The sequence below is a fragment of the Lepeophtheirus salmonis genome, chromosome 6 (assembly GCF_016086655.4).
Source record: "Lepeophtheirus salmonis chromosome 6, UVic_Lsal_1.4, whole genome shotgun sequence".
Lineage (NCBI taxonomy): Eukaryota > Metazoa > Arthropoda > Copepoda > Siphonostomatoida > Caligidae > Lepeophtheirus > Lepeophtheirus salmonis.
This window is the reverse complement of record NC_052136.2, coordinates 31,641,106-31,660,488: the sequence shown is the minus strand read 5'-3', so window position 1 is coordinate 31,660,488 and position 19,383 is coordinate 31,641,106. Positions and strand designations below refer to the sequence as shown.

At 30.2% G+C, this 19,383-nt stretch overlaps 2 protein-coding genes and 4 long non-coding RNA genes across 9 annotated transcripts; 4 read left to right on the top strand and 2 right to left on the bottom strand.

The window, feature by feature from the left end:
- Nucleotides 1–16: 16 nt before the first annotated feature.
- Nucleotides 17–5,042, bottom strand: LOC121121038 (dihydrolipoyl dehydrogenase, mitochondrial). Of its 4 annotated transcripts, XM_071889168.1 has the most exons (8): nt 4,873–5,021; nt 3,226–3,374; nt 2,568–3,167; nt 2,377–2,511; nt 1,466–1,852; nt 961–1,400; nt 379–817; nt 17–289 (listed from the first exon to the last, which is right to left on the bottom strand). In XM_071889168.1, exons 3-8 carry the CDS (start codon nt 2,601–2,603, stop codon nt 224–226), a joined length of 1,503 nt encoding a protein of 500 aa, XP_071745269.1. In that variant the 5' UTR covers nt 2,604–3,167; nt 3,226–3,374; nt 4,873–5,021; the 3' UTR covers nt 17–223. The 4 variants fall into 4 exon arrangements, with proteins under 4 accessions (XP_071745269.1, XP_071745268.1, XP_071745270.1 ...); XM_071889167.1 differs by lacking the exon at nt 3,226–3,374 and having other exon boundaries at nt 2,568–2,846; nt 4,873–5,042; XM_071889169.1 differs by lacking the exon at nt 3,226–3,374 and having other exon boundaries at nt 2,568–2,842; nt 4,873–4,997.
- LOC121121040 (uncharacterized) lies at nt 3,329–3,761 on the top strand. The gene is made up of 2 exons (XR_011780575.1): nt 3,329–3,473; nt 3,730–3,761. It is a non-coding gene; the product is annotated as an uncharacterized lncRNA (long non-coding RNA).
- An 829-nt stretch (nt 5,043–5,871) lies between the features above and the next one.
- LOC121121039 (large ribosomal subunit protein eL22) lies at nt 5,872–7,143 on the bottom strand. Its single transcript, XM_040715901.2, has 2 exons — nt 6,993–7,143; nt 5,872–6,880 (listed from the first exon to the last, which is right to left on the bottom strand). The coding sequence occupies exon 2, from the start codon at nt 6,837–6,839 to the stop codon at nt 6,393–6,395; it is 447 nt and encodes a 148-aa protein (XP_040571835.1). The 5' UTR covers nt 6,840–6,880; nt 6,993–7,143; the 3' UTR covers nt 5,872–6,392.
- A 2,010-nt stretch (nt 7,144–9,153) lies between these two features.
- LOC139905691 (uncharacterized) lies at nt 9,154–11,013 on the top strand. The gene is made up of 3 exons (XR_011780700.1): nt 9,154–9,839; nt 9,893–10,033; nt 10,097–11,013. It is a non-coding gene; the product is annotated as an uncharacterized lncRNA (long non-coding RNA).
- Nucleotides 11,014–11,088: 75 nt separating this feature from the next.
- Nucleotides 11,089–12,207, top strand: LOC139905677 (uncharacterized). Its single transcript, XR_011780653.1, has 3 exons — nt 11,089–11,776; nt 11,831–11,969; nt 12,032–12,207. It is a non-coding gene; the product is annotated as an uncharacterized lncRNA (long non-coding RNA).
- A 4,611-nt stretch (nt 12,208–16,818) lies between these two features.
- On the top strand, nt 16,819–18,374 carry LOC139905765 (uncharacterized). Its single transcript, XR_011780806.1, has 2 exons — nt 16,819–16,870; nt 18,015–18,374. It is a non-coding gene; the product is annotated as an uncharacterized lncRNA (long non-coding RNA).
- The last annotated feature ends 1,009 nt before the right edge of the window (nt 18,375–19,383 follow it).

The following is a 19,383-nucleotide window of genomic DNA, read 5'->3' as shown; positions in this document are numbered from 1 at the left end:
ATTAAGATCAATGAAGTGAATATAAAAGTACAGTTTTATATATTTTTTTAAAAACAGGATCATAAAATTCGGAACATTTGAAAATTCAGAACAACATAAATATATTTCAGATTGAATAACTTTTATTTGTTTATATGTATAATATTTCATCCATCTGCTCAACGGAGAAATTAATGAGGAGGATTAACTATTGGAAATTGGATACGATGTTCAAAAGCATAGATTAGCAATTAATAGCTTTTCCACTCCATGCAGCAATATTTGCCTCTCGGAATGCTTCGGACACAGTCTGAAATAAAACAAGTAGTTTAAGTTAGTATTTCAAAAGAAAATTTTAGATAAATCTAATATTTCCGAATATTATGATGAGTGACTTACAGGATGAGCATGGCATACACGAGCAATATCTTCACAGGATGCTCCATATTCCATGGCGAGAGTAGCTTCATTAATGAGTTCACCTGCTCCAGGGCCAATAATGTGTGCACCTAATAAGCGATCAGTTTTCTTTTCACCTAGAACTTTGACAAAGCCATCAGTTTCGTTATTGGTTTTTGCACGACTGTTGGCCATGAAAGGGAATTTTCCAACGTTGTACTCAATACCCTCTGATTTGAGATCTTCCTCAGTTTTTCCGACCCATGCAACTTCAGGATGAGTGTAAATAACAGATGGAACACAATTGTAATCAATGTGAACGGGCCCTCCGAGCATACCCTCAGCAGCAATGATGGCCTCATCTTCTGCTTTGTGAGCCAACATGGGACCATGAATACAATCACCAATGGCGTAAATATTGGGAATCACAGTTTGGAACCTATCGAAATAGCAGAAAAACAGATTAATGCATATATTATGACACTTGATAAGATTGTAACTACTTTTTTTGTAAGAAAGAAAATGTCAAATATTATAATGAAAAATGATTTTCTATAGGTACTCATGTACAAATATAATTACCTAGAATTGACAGGGACACGTCCTTTGTCGTCCTTTTCAATACCTAATTCTTCGAGTCCAATATTATGAGTGTAAGGTTTTCTTCCTACACAGACAAGAAGAACATCGACCTCCAAATCTTCAGTTTTCCCATCCTTGACACCTTCAACACTAACAATCACCTTCTCACCTTCTCTTTTTGCTCCAGTGACTTTAGTATTCAACTTAAATTTAAGTCCTTGTTTCTGACAAATTCTCTGAAAATTTTTAGAAACTTCGGCATCAATACCCATACCCCCGACATGCCCCAAAAATTCAACAGCTGTAACCTCTGATCCAAGTCGACTCCAAACGGACCCAAGTTCAACACCAATGACACCAGCTCCGATAATGAGCATTTTTTTAGGCACTTCCTTTAACTTTAATGCTCCAGTCGATGAAACAATTCTTTCCTCATCAATCTAGTTATAAAAAACATTTTACATGTAAATCTGTGAAATCAAACAAAATATTTTTATCTTATTACATCAATTCCTGGGAAAGGAGTGACTTCTGATCCAGTGGCAATCATGATATTTTTGGCAGTAACAGTATCAGTTATACTTCCATCAGGTCCAATAACTGACACTTCATTTGCACCAGTAATTTTTCCATGTCCAGATAGCAAATTCACTTTATTACCTTTGAAGAGCATTTTAATACCGCCAGTCAATGTTTTGACGGAATTATCCTTTTGACCCATGAGAGCCTCTAAGTCAAGTTCCACCTTTTCCATTTTGATACCTCGGGAAGCTAAATCTCCAGATTTTGCCATAGCATAATAATGAGAATTGTTGAGAAGAGACTTTGATGGAATACATCCCACATTCAAACAGGTACCGCCCAAAGTAGGATTTTTCTCGACACAATATGTCTGAAATAATACATTAATATTATTAACTATGTACTCTCATCATGGAGATATTATCTGTGTAATATACAGCTTCTTTAATTTTGTTAATATGTTTCGTATCGGTGTAAGAGAGGAAATCGTGACATTATTTGCATTAACAGTAATAATTACATTCGGTTTCAAAATTGTAATATTGAAGTAGCATATTTTTCAAGGTATTTTTCATCAATAATTACATATATAAGACAAATTAGGTGATATATTAGCTACTTTTTGATGATTTTATTACATTCAAATACCTAAAATAAATATCTTCCTTATGATCCAGGAAAAATATCGATTCTTGCGTTAGAATAATGAATAGATATGTCAGAAATGCAACCTTTTGAGACTATATATCTTGAAGGATAAAATTGTTCTTTATAACAAGGACGGTCAATCCGTCATCCAACTCTCAACTCATGCAGTAAAAATCAATAAATTAAACTACAATCAAATGAAAGAAATTGAAGGAACTCATTTCCAAATTTCAAGAGGGGATTCACCTTCATTCCAAGCTGCGCTGACTTGATGGCTCCGACATATCCTCCAGGCCCAGATCCAATGACAACAAGGTCTGCATCGTGAGCATTAGCTGCGTAACCTCGAGAAAGAACCAATTTAGCCCGATGAAGGAAGCTCTGAAACATCAAAATGGATATGGATCATGGATCTTAAATTTTGAAGAAAGACTCACAGTTGATGTAATTCCTTGTTTCAAAGAAGCCTGCATCCTTGGATTCCCTTAATAAGTCAGAAGACAGCTTCAAATTTCAACGTATGATTATTACGAAAGAAACCTGGCGTATGATCCCAGCTTAAGATTATTTTGCAAGCACATTTAGTGCTACACTGGTCATAGCACGGCTCGAACTTTCACTCTGTCATTTCATATTCTCAACTTTCCTTCTTGAGTTTCACTCCCATAAATTGTTCAACCAATAGCTCTGGATTTGTATTTGCAGTATGTACCTAGCTATACACCATTTTCATCATGATTATGTAAGAATGATGTTTATCGAATAAAAATTTGCAAAAGTTATAATATAATGAGATAAATATAAGTATTCAGTTCTTATTTCCTTGTCATTGGTTTTATAAAGCTATGAATAATACTTGATCGAATCACATACCATATTCATACAACATAAAACCACTCACATGTTTGCGAATTTAGTCATTAATATGAAGAATACTCACGTTGTTTATACTCATGTGACATAAAAAGAACATATTATTACATTCCGATTTGAGTATTCCCGGTGTATCGTACCTTTAATTAATAAATACATTGTACCTGTGTAAAACGTAACAATTGTTCATAAATGGGTTTGATAGTAAGTTAGATATTCTACCATGCTCAGTATTAAGGATAGCAGATGCTGTATATATAATTGTTTATACAAATACATGGGCGTCCGCCAAGGGTGGGTTGGAACCTCCTCTGCTCCCAACAACAGAAGTATGGACAATTTAAGCATAAAATATAATCCTGCGGAGTCCCCTGGAATATATTACATTAACTTATGACAATTCAATTCCCTATAGGCTATAGGATATAACTAAACAATTGTCAAAACTTCGGAGAACAAACAATGATTTGGTAATTTTCTGTTTTCTATGGTTTTATCCAGAATAAACAAGTAATCCCTTGATTCTTTATATGCTAAAGAGCAAAAAAAACTTATTTCAAGAATGAGTAACTGAACGTTCGTTTTTAACGAATGTATTACCCTAAATTATCAATTAATTCAACATCACTATTGATTTGATAGTTATTCCTTTAGGGACAAAAATCCCGCGAGGTTATGTGCTGAAATTATTATAATTATGTGTAAATAAAGCCATTATTTTTAAAGAGAGAAGTAAATAAACCCAAATATTGAGCCTTTCCACTGACGTCATAAATTGGATCATAATTGAAGAAGAAGCCATCAATGGTGATATTTTCTCCACATAAAATAGTCAAATTTCCAATAAATTTTGAATAAACTTTATCAAATGACTTTAAGAATATAAAAGACTAAGCACCAACATTAAATATTACTTGATGCCAATGACAATCATAGATATTGTAATTTAATCAGAGTAATGTGTACTGAAAATCCTCACTTATATCTAGATTTATACAATTAATTGTTTTTTTGATCGATTAAGATCAAGAAAATTCGAGTAATTAGAGAAAAATATATTATTCATTCCGTTGTAATTGTTAATTTATTGTATATAATATGGAAATAAGATTGAATGACAATGTAATAAAATATTTTAGTGTAAGATATGCAATGAAACTATGGAATAGTTTCATTAGATTGTAAAGTTATTTTTTTTGTTTGTTGGTCCCATTTTGACATCCAATAGTTTACTATTTTCCTTAATATTAATAAAAAAGGGTTTTCATTTTTATCCAACATGGTTGCTTAAATATAGATAAGTCATTAATTATGGAACTTGTATTTACTTATTTTATCCAACACAAGTGATTCTTTATAATATATTATCTTATATAAATAGGAATACAATTTATTCATATCAATAAATGAATATATGTTTTATTAAGGCTATCTAATGATTCGTTCTGAAAAAGGATATTTATACTTTCTTTAAAAACAAATATTCAAAAACATGATTGACAAAAAACCGTTAAATCGAAATCAGTGATTCCAATACTAAAAGAATATATATCGAACTAAAACAGTATTCAAAAAGAAAACAATTTTACTGCATAATTTTTAGGATACACTACTTTTCTCGAAATAACTCGTCATGGAATGTTTAAGAAAATATATTAAAATCGAATTATCAATAGCTATGTTAGTGCTTAGACATCATATTTTTTATAAGCTTTGATCGAGACAACTAGAAGAATTTTATTAATTTACTTCAATATTTGACATTCCCACTGACACGTCGAAAAGATGTCTTCCAAAAATAACTAGATTCTACGGATGCCTTTTCATATTGTAAATTAGTATCTTAAATTAGATATAAATATAACTTACCGTATTTCTACTGATATTGGTACCTTCAGTATGACATTTATTAACCAGGGTTGCTGAGTTGGTACATAAAATTCCCCGACCCCAGTATTTTAAATGTCACGGACTCCTTACTTCAACAAACATTACTTTCAAATGTTTTATAGCCAATATCAGTACTATTGAGTCATTTCAGTCTAAATACTTAAAATAATTTATAGCTATAGGTAGTTTTTAGTTATATGTAGTAAATAGTTGGAATATAAGATATTTAACTAAATGAACAAGAAATTAAATGGCTCAAATTCTATCTATTACTAAGACATTCATAAGTTCCAGAAAATGATTTATGTACTCGTTACCAAGGAACGACAATACACAGAACATCTCACTGCAATGTTGCACTTTTTTGCCCATGACTTTGACAATTCACAAGTTTATTTAATGAACTAGTAGTTAGTCCCTCTACTATACGCGATATAATAATTTAGCCTTAAGAAGTGCTTGTACGGACTAAAGAACCCTTTTGAAGTTAATTAATTTAATAGATTGCATAAATTAATAGTAACTAATACCTATATTTTATAACCATTTAGAAAATAACCTTATGAATACTCAATATAAGCCTTAGACTATAAATAGTTAAGTTTACATATTACATAATGTTTATAGCCGAAGTCAGTACAAGTACTAGTTTTCAGACTCCCCAGCCCCGTTAGAAACTGAAAAACCTTTCATTAATACTATTATCGAATTCCGAATAGAGAAAAAAAATATAATCAAAAATACTTCCACCAGATTTTTTATTAAATTAACAACTTCACACCGTTTCACTTGATGATCCAACTAAGTAGGATATTATACCTAATGCAAAAAACAGAGCCAATTTTTTGTTATAAGGTGATAAAACTGTACTAAGATTAATTTTTAATGTTATACACCCATATATCAATTATACTAATATATTAAAGTTGGCGTTCGCCAAAGCCCATGTTTGACGCAAAAAATAATGGTAATCACTGCTTTACTCATAAGAAAGTCTTTTATTTTCTTAATAAGTAGGAATGATTAAATTCCTAAATTTAATACATTAATGGGGGTGAGAGAGGAAGGACAGAACGCGCCATTTACTTCTTCTCGGCTTGCTGCTTCTTGGTCAGGTTGTGTTTCTTGGCAAACTTAAGATTTCTCAAAAACTTGGGATCACAACCCTTCATGCTAGTCCTGGCACGAGGATTTGGCTTACGGGTTGGGTTTCTGTGAGCCTTACGGTTCTGATTGTGATTGGTGTGATTCTTAGACTTTGCCATTGCGACCTTTCAAAGACTGTCCTGAAATAGATAAGGCAGAAGGGATTTATTTATTTATTTCAATATATATGTATAAGGTTTGAATATAAATGAAATAAATATCCGATATCAGCCTGAGAATAAAAAGGAATGGAAGAAAAAAATAAGACGGCAATTTGAGTTCGTAGGTAATTTTAAGTTTGTATTTCATAAAAACTCTTAAACGCTAAGAAAGCATGGATCAGAATATAAGGATTAGACTTCGACGTCTTCATCATCGTCACCGTCGTCATCATTGTTGATGTTGAAGTAACGGAGCTCGTAAGAGTCCTTGCTAGAAGCAACGATACGGAGCCAATCTCGGAGATTGTTCTTCTTCATGTACTTCTTGGCGAGGTATTTGAGGTATCTCTTGGAGAAAGGAACAGAGGAGGAGATCACGATCTTGTTTCTCTCTCTCTCTAGTGAAACATCCTTGCCAAAGTTCTTGAGCTTGCCGTTCACCTTGATTCTATCACGGAGGTAGCTCTCGAAGTCAAAGCAGTTGAAGATGCCATCCTCGACGGGGTGGGTACAATCCACTACGAACTTCAACACAGACTTCTTTCCTTTCCCAGACTTGGACTTGCCACGAAGTGCTTGCTTACCAGGCTTCTTGCCAGTGGACTTCTTAACAGGGGCTTTAACGACAGCAGTGACCATTGCGAAGGAATATGATTACCGTTGCTCAGTGAAGATTAACTCTAAGAGAGAATGGATACTGAGATAAGTAATCATAGTGGAAATATATATCCAGGATGGATCGGATATTTATCGATTTAAAATAAAAAATTTATAGAGAAAAGTTGTGCTTACCTCACGAGATGAACGTTCAAAAGGAAAAGGAAGAGAGACGGTATATATTATTACTAAATACGCCACCAGATGGAGGAAGTATTTCCTTTTGTAAGTAGAATAATATTGTCACGTGTTTCTCAATAATAATATCCCTTTCTATATTTTCTTCCCCATCTTCATTGTACAAACTTATTAATGTTCTACCATGTAATATTTTTAGTGATATGCGAATATATCGGTTCGCTTATATATTTATGAGAATATAGTTGTGTTGACAAATACATAACTAAAATCATAAGATCTATATATGAAAATATAATGCCACTATAAAATACAAAATATCAAAGTAATTCTGAATAAACAAATACTTTGAATAATTAATTTCTATTGTCATCTTTCATGTTTTAAGTAATGTTATCATCCTCTGAGGAGAAAACAAATTCAGGATAAATATAATTGCAATAACATTAAATGGGTTATGATTACATGACATCAAATTTTTTGACCGACATCCCATTTTTTCCAAATTCAATTTCCAAAACGTAGGGTTGTTGCACCAGATAGCCAATATTCACACCTAAAATTTAAATTCATATTTCATTTTGCAGAGTTAAATCAGGTCGAAAGCGAGTCTTTTTGAAGTTAGAAGATCCAATAAGTTAAAAATAAGTATAACTTTTGTCTACATGTTGTATATTAATATTAATTTGTGTTACCCACTTAGCAACAAGGATAAGTTTAAAAATAGTAAAATCCCGGAGTAATTTTCTCTTTTCGAGACCTAAAAAATGCGTCCGGCATGGATTTCAAAAACGTCTAGTATTTTGCCTCGTCGCATATTTGTGATTCTGGTTCATTAATATTAACACAGCATACTAGTTATCATTGAGCACCTTGCTGTTTCTACTCCGTGCGCTATCAAAACAGTACATTTGATCTGCAGCCATCCCTAAACGTAAATGTAATTGACGGATAAACTAATGTTTTCGCTTCTGCCGTCATGCTGCTTCCGAAGCACATTCACTCAATAATACTTACGTGTCAGTGTAAGGTGGCAGCGATTTGGAAGCTAACGTTCACTCTGCAATACACAAAACCACAGCAAGAGGAGAGAGATCATCGAGTAAAGGAATATACTTTTTTTTGAGTAAAATCGACACTTCTGTTACGGCTCCAGAGGGTACCTCGCTTTTCACACAATAAAGCATCACAACAGCTACAAATCAATGGGTTGCATATCTAATTTGCCAAGAAAGATTTTTCTATATTCGGTGACAGCTCAAAAAATGTCAAGTACTTGCACCAAAACAGAAGTAATTGTTAATGACGTGATAGCCCAACATTCTGTCGATGTTGATCTGTAAGCACTCTAGGAAATCCCATTTGTATGGATTCACATGCTCATGGTGTTACTATACAATACACCTCCCCCCGGCGCGATGCGTCCTCTATTTTACAAACTCAAATTTAGTCATCCTAATTATAGTTCATAGTTAATTATCGTCTGTGAATGTGTAGTAATATCTTAAGCTACAATTACAACAAAAGTGTGGGTTTCAGAAGGACACTGCCTAGGCCTAGGCCTGTACCCTTTGTAAATCGTGCCAATATATTTCCAAATTTAACTTGTAACGAATAAAAAGGCTCCGCAGATTTGTCTTTTATCATAAATCTGTATTAGGTGTTGTCTAGCCTGTGAACCGCCAATTAAATAATCCACCTCGAAAGGATTGCATATTGTTTAAATATGACTATTTAAGGCAAAAAAAAAATGTTTTGTCGGATTATGTGTATATTTGATCCTGGTATTTCTTCCTCACACAAAAAAAAAAAAAAAAAAAAATGCAGGAACTTTTTCCCTTGTTTTTGTTGACCAACTAAAGGCTATTTTTCAATTAATAGAATAGTCAAGGAATGAAAGAGCGAATTGATTTTAAGCAATCCCATAATAAATTTAAAAAAAAAAACTAATTATTATTGTGATGACATCAAAAAACAGATCAACCAAAAACAATCTTTAAATTCCTACTTGGTCTTTTAAGCATTTAAAGTGTGACACGCAATAAGCGGTCCAACTTGTCAAAATTTAGAATTTTTACAAAAAAAGAAAACCTAGCTTAAGAGGTCACCAGCACAAAGCGCCCGCTTTTTCAGTTTCCTGACCGATGAATGCAGTTATGACTAAGGGTGATAATTTTGGTAAGAATAGAAAAGCGTGCGAGGAGAAGAGAAGAAATACTTATGGCATCATTGATTAAATAATATACATCTTCTTCTATCAATCAAGAACGTTATCATTCCCCCTTTATTATTCAATATCAATATAATATGAGATGGTGATATTCGATAGAGAACTGAATAAAATGCCTAAAATAACATTGCCTTCTGTCTAGATTTCTGAAAATGGAGGCCCAGGAATTTGGGAATTACTTACCGGATGAGGAACAGATGGTTAGTCGGATTTGTCGATATAAATGTGCCTTTAGTCTCCTATCTAGAATTACACGCCACTCATTATCCTCATCTCATATCAAGAGCATGGATATTCATCTAAAAAATCAAGTTAATGATAAATACATCAAGTCAGACTTTAACTTTGATCTCACAAAGATGCTTATTCTATGTAATATGAACTTATCCATTGCTAATCTTCTACGTTAAAAAAATTTATGGAGAAATACACGGATAAACATATCCCTTCACGAGGAACCATCATTAAATTAATGGAGGATGTTGGTACTGATGTCATTTATAGAAATACGTATAAAAATGTTTTGAGTCATCCACGCCAAATGACGATTAAGTTATCAGTAAAAAGTATTTACTAATATCGAAATTGAACTCTGAATGTTGTACTATCTAACAGTAAGTATTCAATTTTTTTTTAAATCCAACCCTAAAATATTATTCTCTTTTAGCCAAAATTATCAAGAATTATGATACGCAACTCATTCAATGGCAAAAAAAAGTGGTAAAATGGTCACAACAACGGGGGTAGTAGCTTTGGATGGTTCGCAACTAGTTTTGTCTGAGACTAGTTTCTTCACTCAAAGACTTGGGTATGATCATTAGGTTTTCCAATATGACATAGCCAATAAATATTACTTTTTTTATCACTTAAGGCTTAGCTATGGTTGATAGGCTCCAAGAAATGGTGTTCAGAAAACTCTTAAAAGGCAAAAACAACTACTTAAATGGTCACAACAACGGGGGTAGTTACATTGGGTGTAGCATTATAATTAGCAATTGTGTGTATCCTTCATGATAATAGTATGTTGTTATATAAGCATAAATAACGGGGGGAATGTCTTTTTTGATGCTCATAATAAGGAGTAATATCGCCGGACATTACTACATAATTAGCTTTTGCTCTAAATCTTGAAGATGGATTTATTTCGAACATGTTTTTTATTAGTATATTTATTGTCTAATTTTATGATTTTGACATGTACTTTATTATTAATAATTAGTTAGATATCATCGGTAGAGACATATCTATCCTGTGCACAATTGTATAAAGCAACTTCCACATGAAGGAGAGGGGTGATTATCTTTTTGATTAAACTCCACGTCTTGCTTGTGTTTTGCAACCTAAAGTTATGCCATATTTAACTGGATTCTGGTGTCAGAACAAGAAAATATTATTTGGATCAATCTTATTATTTCAATATTCTGTATATATAATTTATTGTTATTAGTTATATGATTCCAATTGTTTAATTTTGTATATTTAACATAAATGGATGATGGTATATTTTTTATTATGTAGATTATATTTAATTAAAGCCTTCTTTTTTTAAACTTGGAACTTCAAATATATTTCGAAATCCTCTTCTTTGTCATTTCATTAGCTATTCTGAGAATAAAGTTAATAATGAATTACAATTTCAAAAAGAGTGTGACGTTATCAAATCTACTGTAACGGATAAAAAACGTCTAAGTCAATTATCCGTATTATATCTTCATTTTGCTAATAAATACTTTCGTTATCCCCTCAAAAATCATAATAAAGCAGGCAGATGATAATTACATCAGTATTTTAAACAATGATACCATATGTATTCCCCCCTTCTCCTTGCACGCGTTTTCTCTACAATATTATCAACTTTAGCTATGACTAAGGGTGATAATTTTGGTAAGAATACAAAAGCGTGCGAGGAGAAAAGAAGAATTACTTATGGCATCATTGATTAAATAATATACATCCTCTTCTATCAATCATGAACGTTATCATTCCCGACTTTATTATTCAATATTAATATAATATGAGATGGTGATAGTCGATAGAGAACTGAATAAAATCCCTAAAATGACGTCGCCTTCTGTCTGGATTTATGAAAATGGAGGCCCAGGAATTTGCAAAATACTTACCGGATGAGAAACAGATGGTTTGTCGGATTTGTCGATATAAATGTGCCTTTAGTCCCCTGTCTAGAATTACACGCCACTCATTATCCTCATCTCATAACAAGAGTATGGATATTCATCTATAAAATCAATTTGACGATGAATACATCAAGTCAGACTTTAACTTTGATCTAACAACGATGCTTATTGCATGTAATATAACCTTATCCATTGCTAATTATCTACGTTCAAAAAATTTATGGAGAAATACAAGGGTAAACATATTGGTTCCCGAGGAACCATCATTAAATTAATGGAGGATGTTGGTACTGATGACATATATAGAAATACATATAAAAATGTTTTGAGTCATCCACACCAAATGATGATCAAGTTATCAGTAAAAAGTATTTACGAATATCGAAATGGAACTCTGAATTTTGTACTATCTCACAGTAAGTATTCAATTTTTTTTTTAAATCTAACCATAAAATATGATTCTATTTTAGCTAAACATATCAAGAATTATGATACACAACTCAGTAAAGGGCAAAAACAACTGCTTAAATGGTCACAACACGGGGGTAGTAGCTTTGGATGGTTTGCAACTAGTTTGTCTGAGACTACTTACTTCACTTTAAGACTTGGGTATGATAATTAGGTTTTCCAATATTACATAGTCAATAAATATTACTTTTTTATCACTAAAGGCTTAGCTATGGTTGATGGGCTCCAAGAAATGGTGTTCAGAAAACTCATAAAAGGCAAAAACAACTGTTTAAATGGTCACAACAACGAGGGTAGTTACATTGGGTGTTGCATTATAATTAACAATTGTGTATATCCATCATGATAATAGTATGTTGTTATATAAGCATACCTAAATAACGGGGAAATCTTTTTGATGCTCTTAATAGGGAGTAATATCGCCGGACATTACTACATAATTAGCTTTTGCTCTAAATCTTTACGATGAATTTATTTATAAAAAATTTTATTAGTATATTTATTGTCTAATTTTATGATTTTGACATTTACTTTATTATTAATAATTAGTTAGATCTCATCGGTAGAGATATATCTATCCTGTGCACAATTGTATATAGCAACTTCCACATGAAGAAGAGGGGTGATTATCTTTTGATTAAACTCCACGTCTCGCTTGTGTATTGCAACCTAAAGTTATGACATATTTAACTGAATTCCGATGTTAAAACAAGAAAATATTATCTGGATCAATCTATTATTTCAATATTCTGTATTTATAATTTTTATTATTAATAGTTATATGATTTTAATTGTTTAATTTTGTATATTTAACTTAAATGTTTAATGGTTTATTTTTTAGTATGTAGATTATATTTAATTAAAGCCTTCTTTTTTAAACTTTGAGCTTCAAATATATTTCAAATACTCTACTTTGTCGTTTCATTAGCTATTATTCTGAGAATAAGGTTCATAATGAATTACAATTTCATGGAGTGTGACGTTTTCAAATCTACTGTAACGGATAAAAAACGTCGAAGTCAATTATACGTAGTATATCTTCATTAAACATTTTTCTAATAAATACATTCGTTTATTAGCAAAAGTTATACTATGATTTTTGAGGGTAAAAATCATAATAAATCAGGCAGATGATAATCACATCAGTATTTTAAACAATGATACCATATGTTTTTTTCCCCCTCCTCCTCGCACGCGTTTTTCTCTACAATATTATCAACTATAGCTATGACATATTGAACTGGATTCGGGTGTCAGAACAAGAAAATATTATTTGGATCAATCTATTATTTCAATATTCTGTATGTATATATAATTTATTGTTATTAGTTATATGATTCCAATTGTTTAATTTTGTATATTTAACATAAATGTATGATGGTATATTTTTTATTATGTAGATTATATTTAATTAAAGCCTTCTTTTTTAAACTTTGAACTTCAAATATATTTCGAAATACTCTACTTTTTCGTTTCATTCGCTATTATTCAGAGAATAAGGTTAATAATAAATTACAATTTCATGGAGTATGACGTTTTCAAATCTATTGTAATGGATAAAAAACGTCTAAGTCAATTATACGTAGTATACCTTCATTAAACATTTTGATAATAAATACTTTCGTTATACCCACAAAAATCATAATAAAGCAGGCAGATGATAATCACATCAGTATTTTAAACAATGATACCATATGTATTTTTCCCCCTTCTCCTTGCACGCGTTTTTCTCTACAATATTATCAACTTTAGTCTAAAAAATAACTGTTAGTTGGTCAAAAAAAAAAATATATATAGTTATGTATAAAAATTCCTTCCTTTAAATAACCTGTGTGCGGATTTTAAGTATAATGATAATTATAGTTGTTACTTGGTATCTTTTTTGAAGAAAATATTAGTACAATTGCTTCATTTTAGATATGGAATTAAAAAACCAAATGATACAAAAATTCTAAATTTATTATTATCCATATCTTGTTAACATATTACCTAATTATGAGATAAGGTAGTGTGGGGTTGAATGGGCGTACCTGACCCTTTTCGTCCATAACTTTAAAAAATGTTAATTTAAAAAATATATAAATAGTTTATCTTCATTTAAAGATTCTTACCTACATTTTGATAATAAAGTTAATTATGTTTTTGCCTTCTGTTTTGCGTACAAGTCCATTTATAAAAAGTAATAAATGTCAATTAAATAATATGGAAAAATATTCCCGTGTTTAAAAAAAGTATTTTCTTGGACCGAAGAAATAAGTACATCCAGGATTGGAAATAGTGAACGACTTGAAACAATTTTTTGAGACACATCCATAAAGAGAAAATATATTACTATTTTATTTCTTTATCTCATATATTGTTAACATAGCCATATATATACTCCATTGTACTTATATTAGCTCCGTTTGACTCCATGATAATAAATGTGATTTTTTTTTGGATACCTTAAATTAGATAAGGAAAAAATTCTTTTGAGACTATATGATTTAACAAATTGAATTATTCTATAAAAAAAATTCCACTTAACTTTTTTCTTTGGGTTTTCTGAACTTTAATTTAGGTGATTTTTCCCAGAAATATTTTTAAAGCATATATTGAACCAAAATAAGTACAAACTAAATCATATAAATTCGATGAATTTTATAAAGTTTGATAGTCTATAGTATGGGCTAGATTTTACTATTTTAAAGAAAATTTTATAATATTTGAAACTGAAGAGTAAAGTACGTCCATTTGACCCCTCCCTACCCTATATGGATATACATTTTTATTACTTCGTCGCTATTTTGTAGAATTGTGATAACTCGATTTTGACGATTTTTTAAATGATTGAATTTGTATGCAATATATGATATCTATAATATGTATAAAAATTGAAATTTGCTATAATAAAAAAGTTATAATCAATTGTCGATTTGGAACTGATACCGTTTTGACTTGTGATAACTCAGTTAATATTTAGCAAACATATATAGCAGCGAATTGTTCAAAAATTGATAATTATAGTCAATATAGTTTAAAAGTTATAAGTAAATTAAAAAGTTCAAATTCTTATTTTCTCTCTACTGAGAAGTGGCGAAAACGAGTTATCACAACTCTACAAATCAGCACCGACTTCCTCTAAATGGTCTAACCTTGTATTTATATTAACCTTGGATAATACCTCTATAATATTTTATCCAACAAAGGTATAATTTTGTAGTTAATGTTTAGTTTAAGTAATATGAATAAAAATTAGTAATGCTTGAGATGAAGTTTGTTGAACATTTACATATCTATTTTTAGAAAAAAAAATTGTCTCAATTTTCTCCAAAATACTAATGGGAGTTATATTTTAAAGAACTCCCAAAGGTTCTCCATAGGAAATCTATCGAGATTTGGTAAATATACGTGTATAAGTTTGGAACGGACCAATAGACTTTCTACTTCAAAGACTTTCTATATTATAATCTTCAAACCTCAACAATTCTTCATATAAAAATCAAGAGGTTCTCTTATTTAAAATGAACCTTGTATGGAGAAGAAAAAATACAACAAAAAATAAATTTTGGAAGCTGATGAGTCACTCATATTTGTAAAAGAATTCAAAGGTTTCAATTTTAAAATTATGATACTTAATTTCAAAAGTTTCATTTAAGTACCTTTCCTCAAGTGATACAGAAGAATGAAAACCTGATTTTACACTTAGAAAAAAAAAATGTAATCTTAACGACTACTTCAGATACTCAAACGATAAAAAAATGAAGCTCGTTTGAAGGAGAGAAAATGCCACAAAAAATAAAAAATATAAAGTGCTTCTTAAGTTTGGAAGGTTGATAAATATATATAAAAAAAACTTCCGAAAAAATGAAAAATAGTATTACTTACTAATAAAATCTACGATTAATAATTTTCCACTTAACATGAAGTTTGGTTGCTATAAGTGACTAACCAATGAGTTCTAATACTATCTTGGATTAGCCCTGTGTTACTTTGTTTTAAATCTTAAGACGAATATTCTCTTGGGTGTCAGGCACTACAAGGTTAAAATTGATATTTAATTTTGGCAAAATAAAACTTTATTTGCCTTTTGTAATTATTACATACGATATCTACTATAAGCTTCACTGAAGAAATTGAATACTTCTTTAACCATTATTTATTATCAAATAAAACATTTTCCATACATAATCAGAATAGGGGGGGGGGAAGTTATAAATATAAATAAACTTTATTTTTGATTTCTTCTTCTGGTTGTCCAGCATTGTAGACATTTGATTTTGACACTCCACATTAATAAGTTTCTATTACTACACCCACTTGCAATACAATTTTAGACTGAGTTCTGGAACTTATTTGATTCGATTTGGAGGTTAGTACAGTGTTTTTATCGTTTGAGTATCTGAAGTAGTCGTTTAGCTACAATTTTTTTTTCTAAATGAAAAATCAGGTTTTTATTCTTCAGTATCACTTGAGGAAAGGTACTTTAATGAAATTTTTGAAATTCCGTATCATAATTTTAAAATAGAAACCCTTGAATTCTTTTACAAATAGAGAATTTCGTTTATAAATTGTCATTTTCAAATGGCTATAGATGTAAAAAAACCAACAATATTTAAACACTGAAACTTTTCAAAAATAACCTTTTCATCGATACACAATAGAAAATCAATTTAACAGATCACTCTAAAAATAGGACACCCTAATACGATCGATATGATAAAATTTACATTACCAGCAATACGAGTATATTGGTATGTTCATTAATATATACATATACGTACGGTATCCGCTTTTTATATCGAAGATTTTTTCAGCTAGGCTCGATATAGCGAAGTTTTTCAAATCAAAATATATTTGGGCGGGCTTCTTTAAAGCTAGAATCGTTTAAGCAAGGATTTAATAATTTATATTAGAACAGAACAATACCAATGATGATTGTTGACTAATGACGTCATTTCATAAGAAACTTTCAAATTATATTTTTTCATGACATCACATCTAAATATTTTTAATTTTGTCATCGGATCTGTGTTTCGGGATTTAAGGAATTAATATTTCGGGTAATAAATTGAAGTTCATTCGTCTCCTGGATAACATTTCATCCAAAAATACCCTCTCCTCTGAGTCTTTGACTCGCAATTCCAATCTATAATCACGAAAATGTCTTCATTTTTACTAAAAAGAATGCATTACATTTAAACCCCTTGAGGTTTTTCGACATTGTAGTGAAGTATATGAATCACCGTCAAAGAAGAGGATCACTTGCAGTTCCTCACAGTGGTGAAGAATTTGGGAGACTTATGTTTTAAATGAGTTACATGAATCAAATCAAATAATGAAATCAGAAATGGAATCCTTATTCTGTAATACCTCTTGAAACTTGTTTCAATCATTCAATCCAAGACAAAATATCGTTAATTTATTGGTATTTTGTTGACTATCAACAGAATTATTATAGATATCAAATCAGCAATTCATCATAATAAAGTCACACAGCTCTGATATATTTAATTTCCAAGGAGTTTATTTTTCTTCTTCACGCAAAATTTACACCTCTATTTTTATCTGATTACTTTATTTACAAAATGGTTTTGACGAAAGTACCAATTTTTATTTAGATCCTTCGCAATTTAATTTTTAAGCCCAAAGTATGAATAAATAAATTAATTCCTGAAAATTGTTTGATATATTGAAATGACGAATGTTTGTTCATTTTTAATTTACTGTAGTACTAACCAAGTTTCTTAGATTTTGATTTATTTTTTCATTATATTTATATTTGAATTATATCTGGAAAAGTATTATAATGTAAGTTCTAATTTTGTATGTAATAATACATCTTCATGCTCGAAGATTAAGGATCTAGCTACGACAAATTTAGTCTAATAATTAATAATTCATATTTTCTTGGGAACGTTCTTAATAAAATATGACATGTATATAGTAGATTTAGTTAATGCACAGTATTTGAATTTAAAAGGACTATTTTATATTATTAAGTCTCACTTTTAAAATATTTACAAAATAGAATACAATTTTATAAAAATGTATATATATTTAATTCATAGCATATCCTCGTAAATAGTCAAGTAACGGCACTTGATCTCTATTTTCAATTAACGAAGAATACTAATTCAATAAATTTAGAAACATGTTCAAGATATGACGTAATTCAATTTTACAAATTTGAACATTTACTTTCAGCTTTTGATTTTTAGTGTATCGAGGCAAACAAATATATTCAATTATACACCAAGGTGAAGAATAAACACAAATGGATCAACATTAATTTCATCCTTTTTCCAAAATAAAATTACTTTAAATATAAACGAAGAAGTGAAGCAATTCAATATAGATATTGAGCTTAATATGTTACACAAATCATTTTTAACTATTTAACTTGTTTTTGCATCTTTGATAATAATGAAACTTCATCGGTTATGATTGAATTGTTTGATACGTGTAAAGTCGACGCCATAAACTTAATATAGATTTAAAAAATGCTTGTATTACTATTGATAATATAGACTATTTTAAAATATACAAATTAAATGTTTAATTAAAGCACTGTTGTCATCAATTATCTATTAACATCTTAGGTTCCATCCATCCATTATCAAGAAAATTTTTTTATCATTTACCTATATCATTTTGTTGGATGTGGTGATAGGAACAAATGTTTTTTTTTTAAATATTCAATAATAAAACATAAAGGATAATTAAAGGTAAATGGGTAATAGAATATGTTTATAATAGTTATTATACTTTCATTTTATTCTTTTTTATTATAATTTATAACTTTGGAGAAAAATTAATTTAATAATATATTATTTTTTTATAAGATTATTTTATAAAATTGAACAATTTATCTTGCAAAAATAGGCAAGATTCGTAAGTGTTATCTTCCAAATAAATATATCATTCCCAATTAGAACAAACAAATAAATGATACATGCAGCAAAGTGAGTTAAATTGGGTTTAAAATATAGATGAAGGTTGATTGGGATTCGTAGCTCCTTGGATGTGTATCAAATTTCTGATTGAGTTTGTTTCAATGTTGTAGCAACAATTCAAATCATGTACATACAAAGCATAAACTAGGTGCTCTAGTCTAAAGGAGGACTTCAATGATATTCTTGTTTGGGGACGCGGAAAAGACTTTTATTCTGGGTTATATCAGATATAGCATAGAACTTTTTGGGGTAGCATTAACACAAGCATGTAGCTTCAACTAAACCCCAACTTCAGAGGTCCAGAAGATTAGGAGAGAATCAATTATAAAACTGAATTCTGTCATCTGAGATCCAATCATTTCAGCTATCCTCCTAAGATTACAAGGCTATTGGGAAGTATCCTCAAGAACTTGACTAATAGTTGAACCGACATAACAGACTCGTGCTAAAGGATTTTCTTTATTCCCATTATTACAGGATTTTGGTAGTGGTTAAATAGAGCCTTAGTTGTAGTAGTAGACAATTGCATATCAAAGACAGTCGTATATTATTTATTCAAAGGAGTTTAATTAAGTCCTTGGCTTGTACAACTCATAATAGGAAGCATTATTTCACGTAAA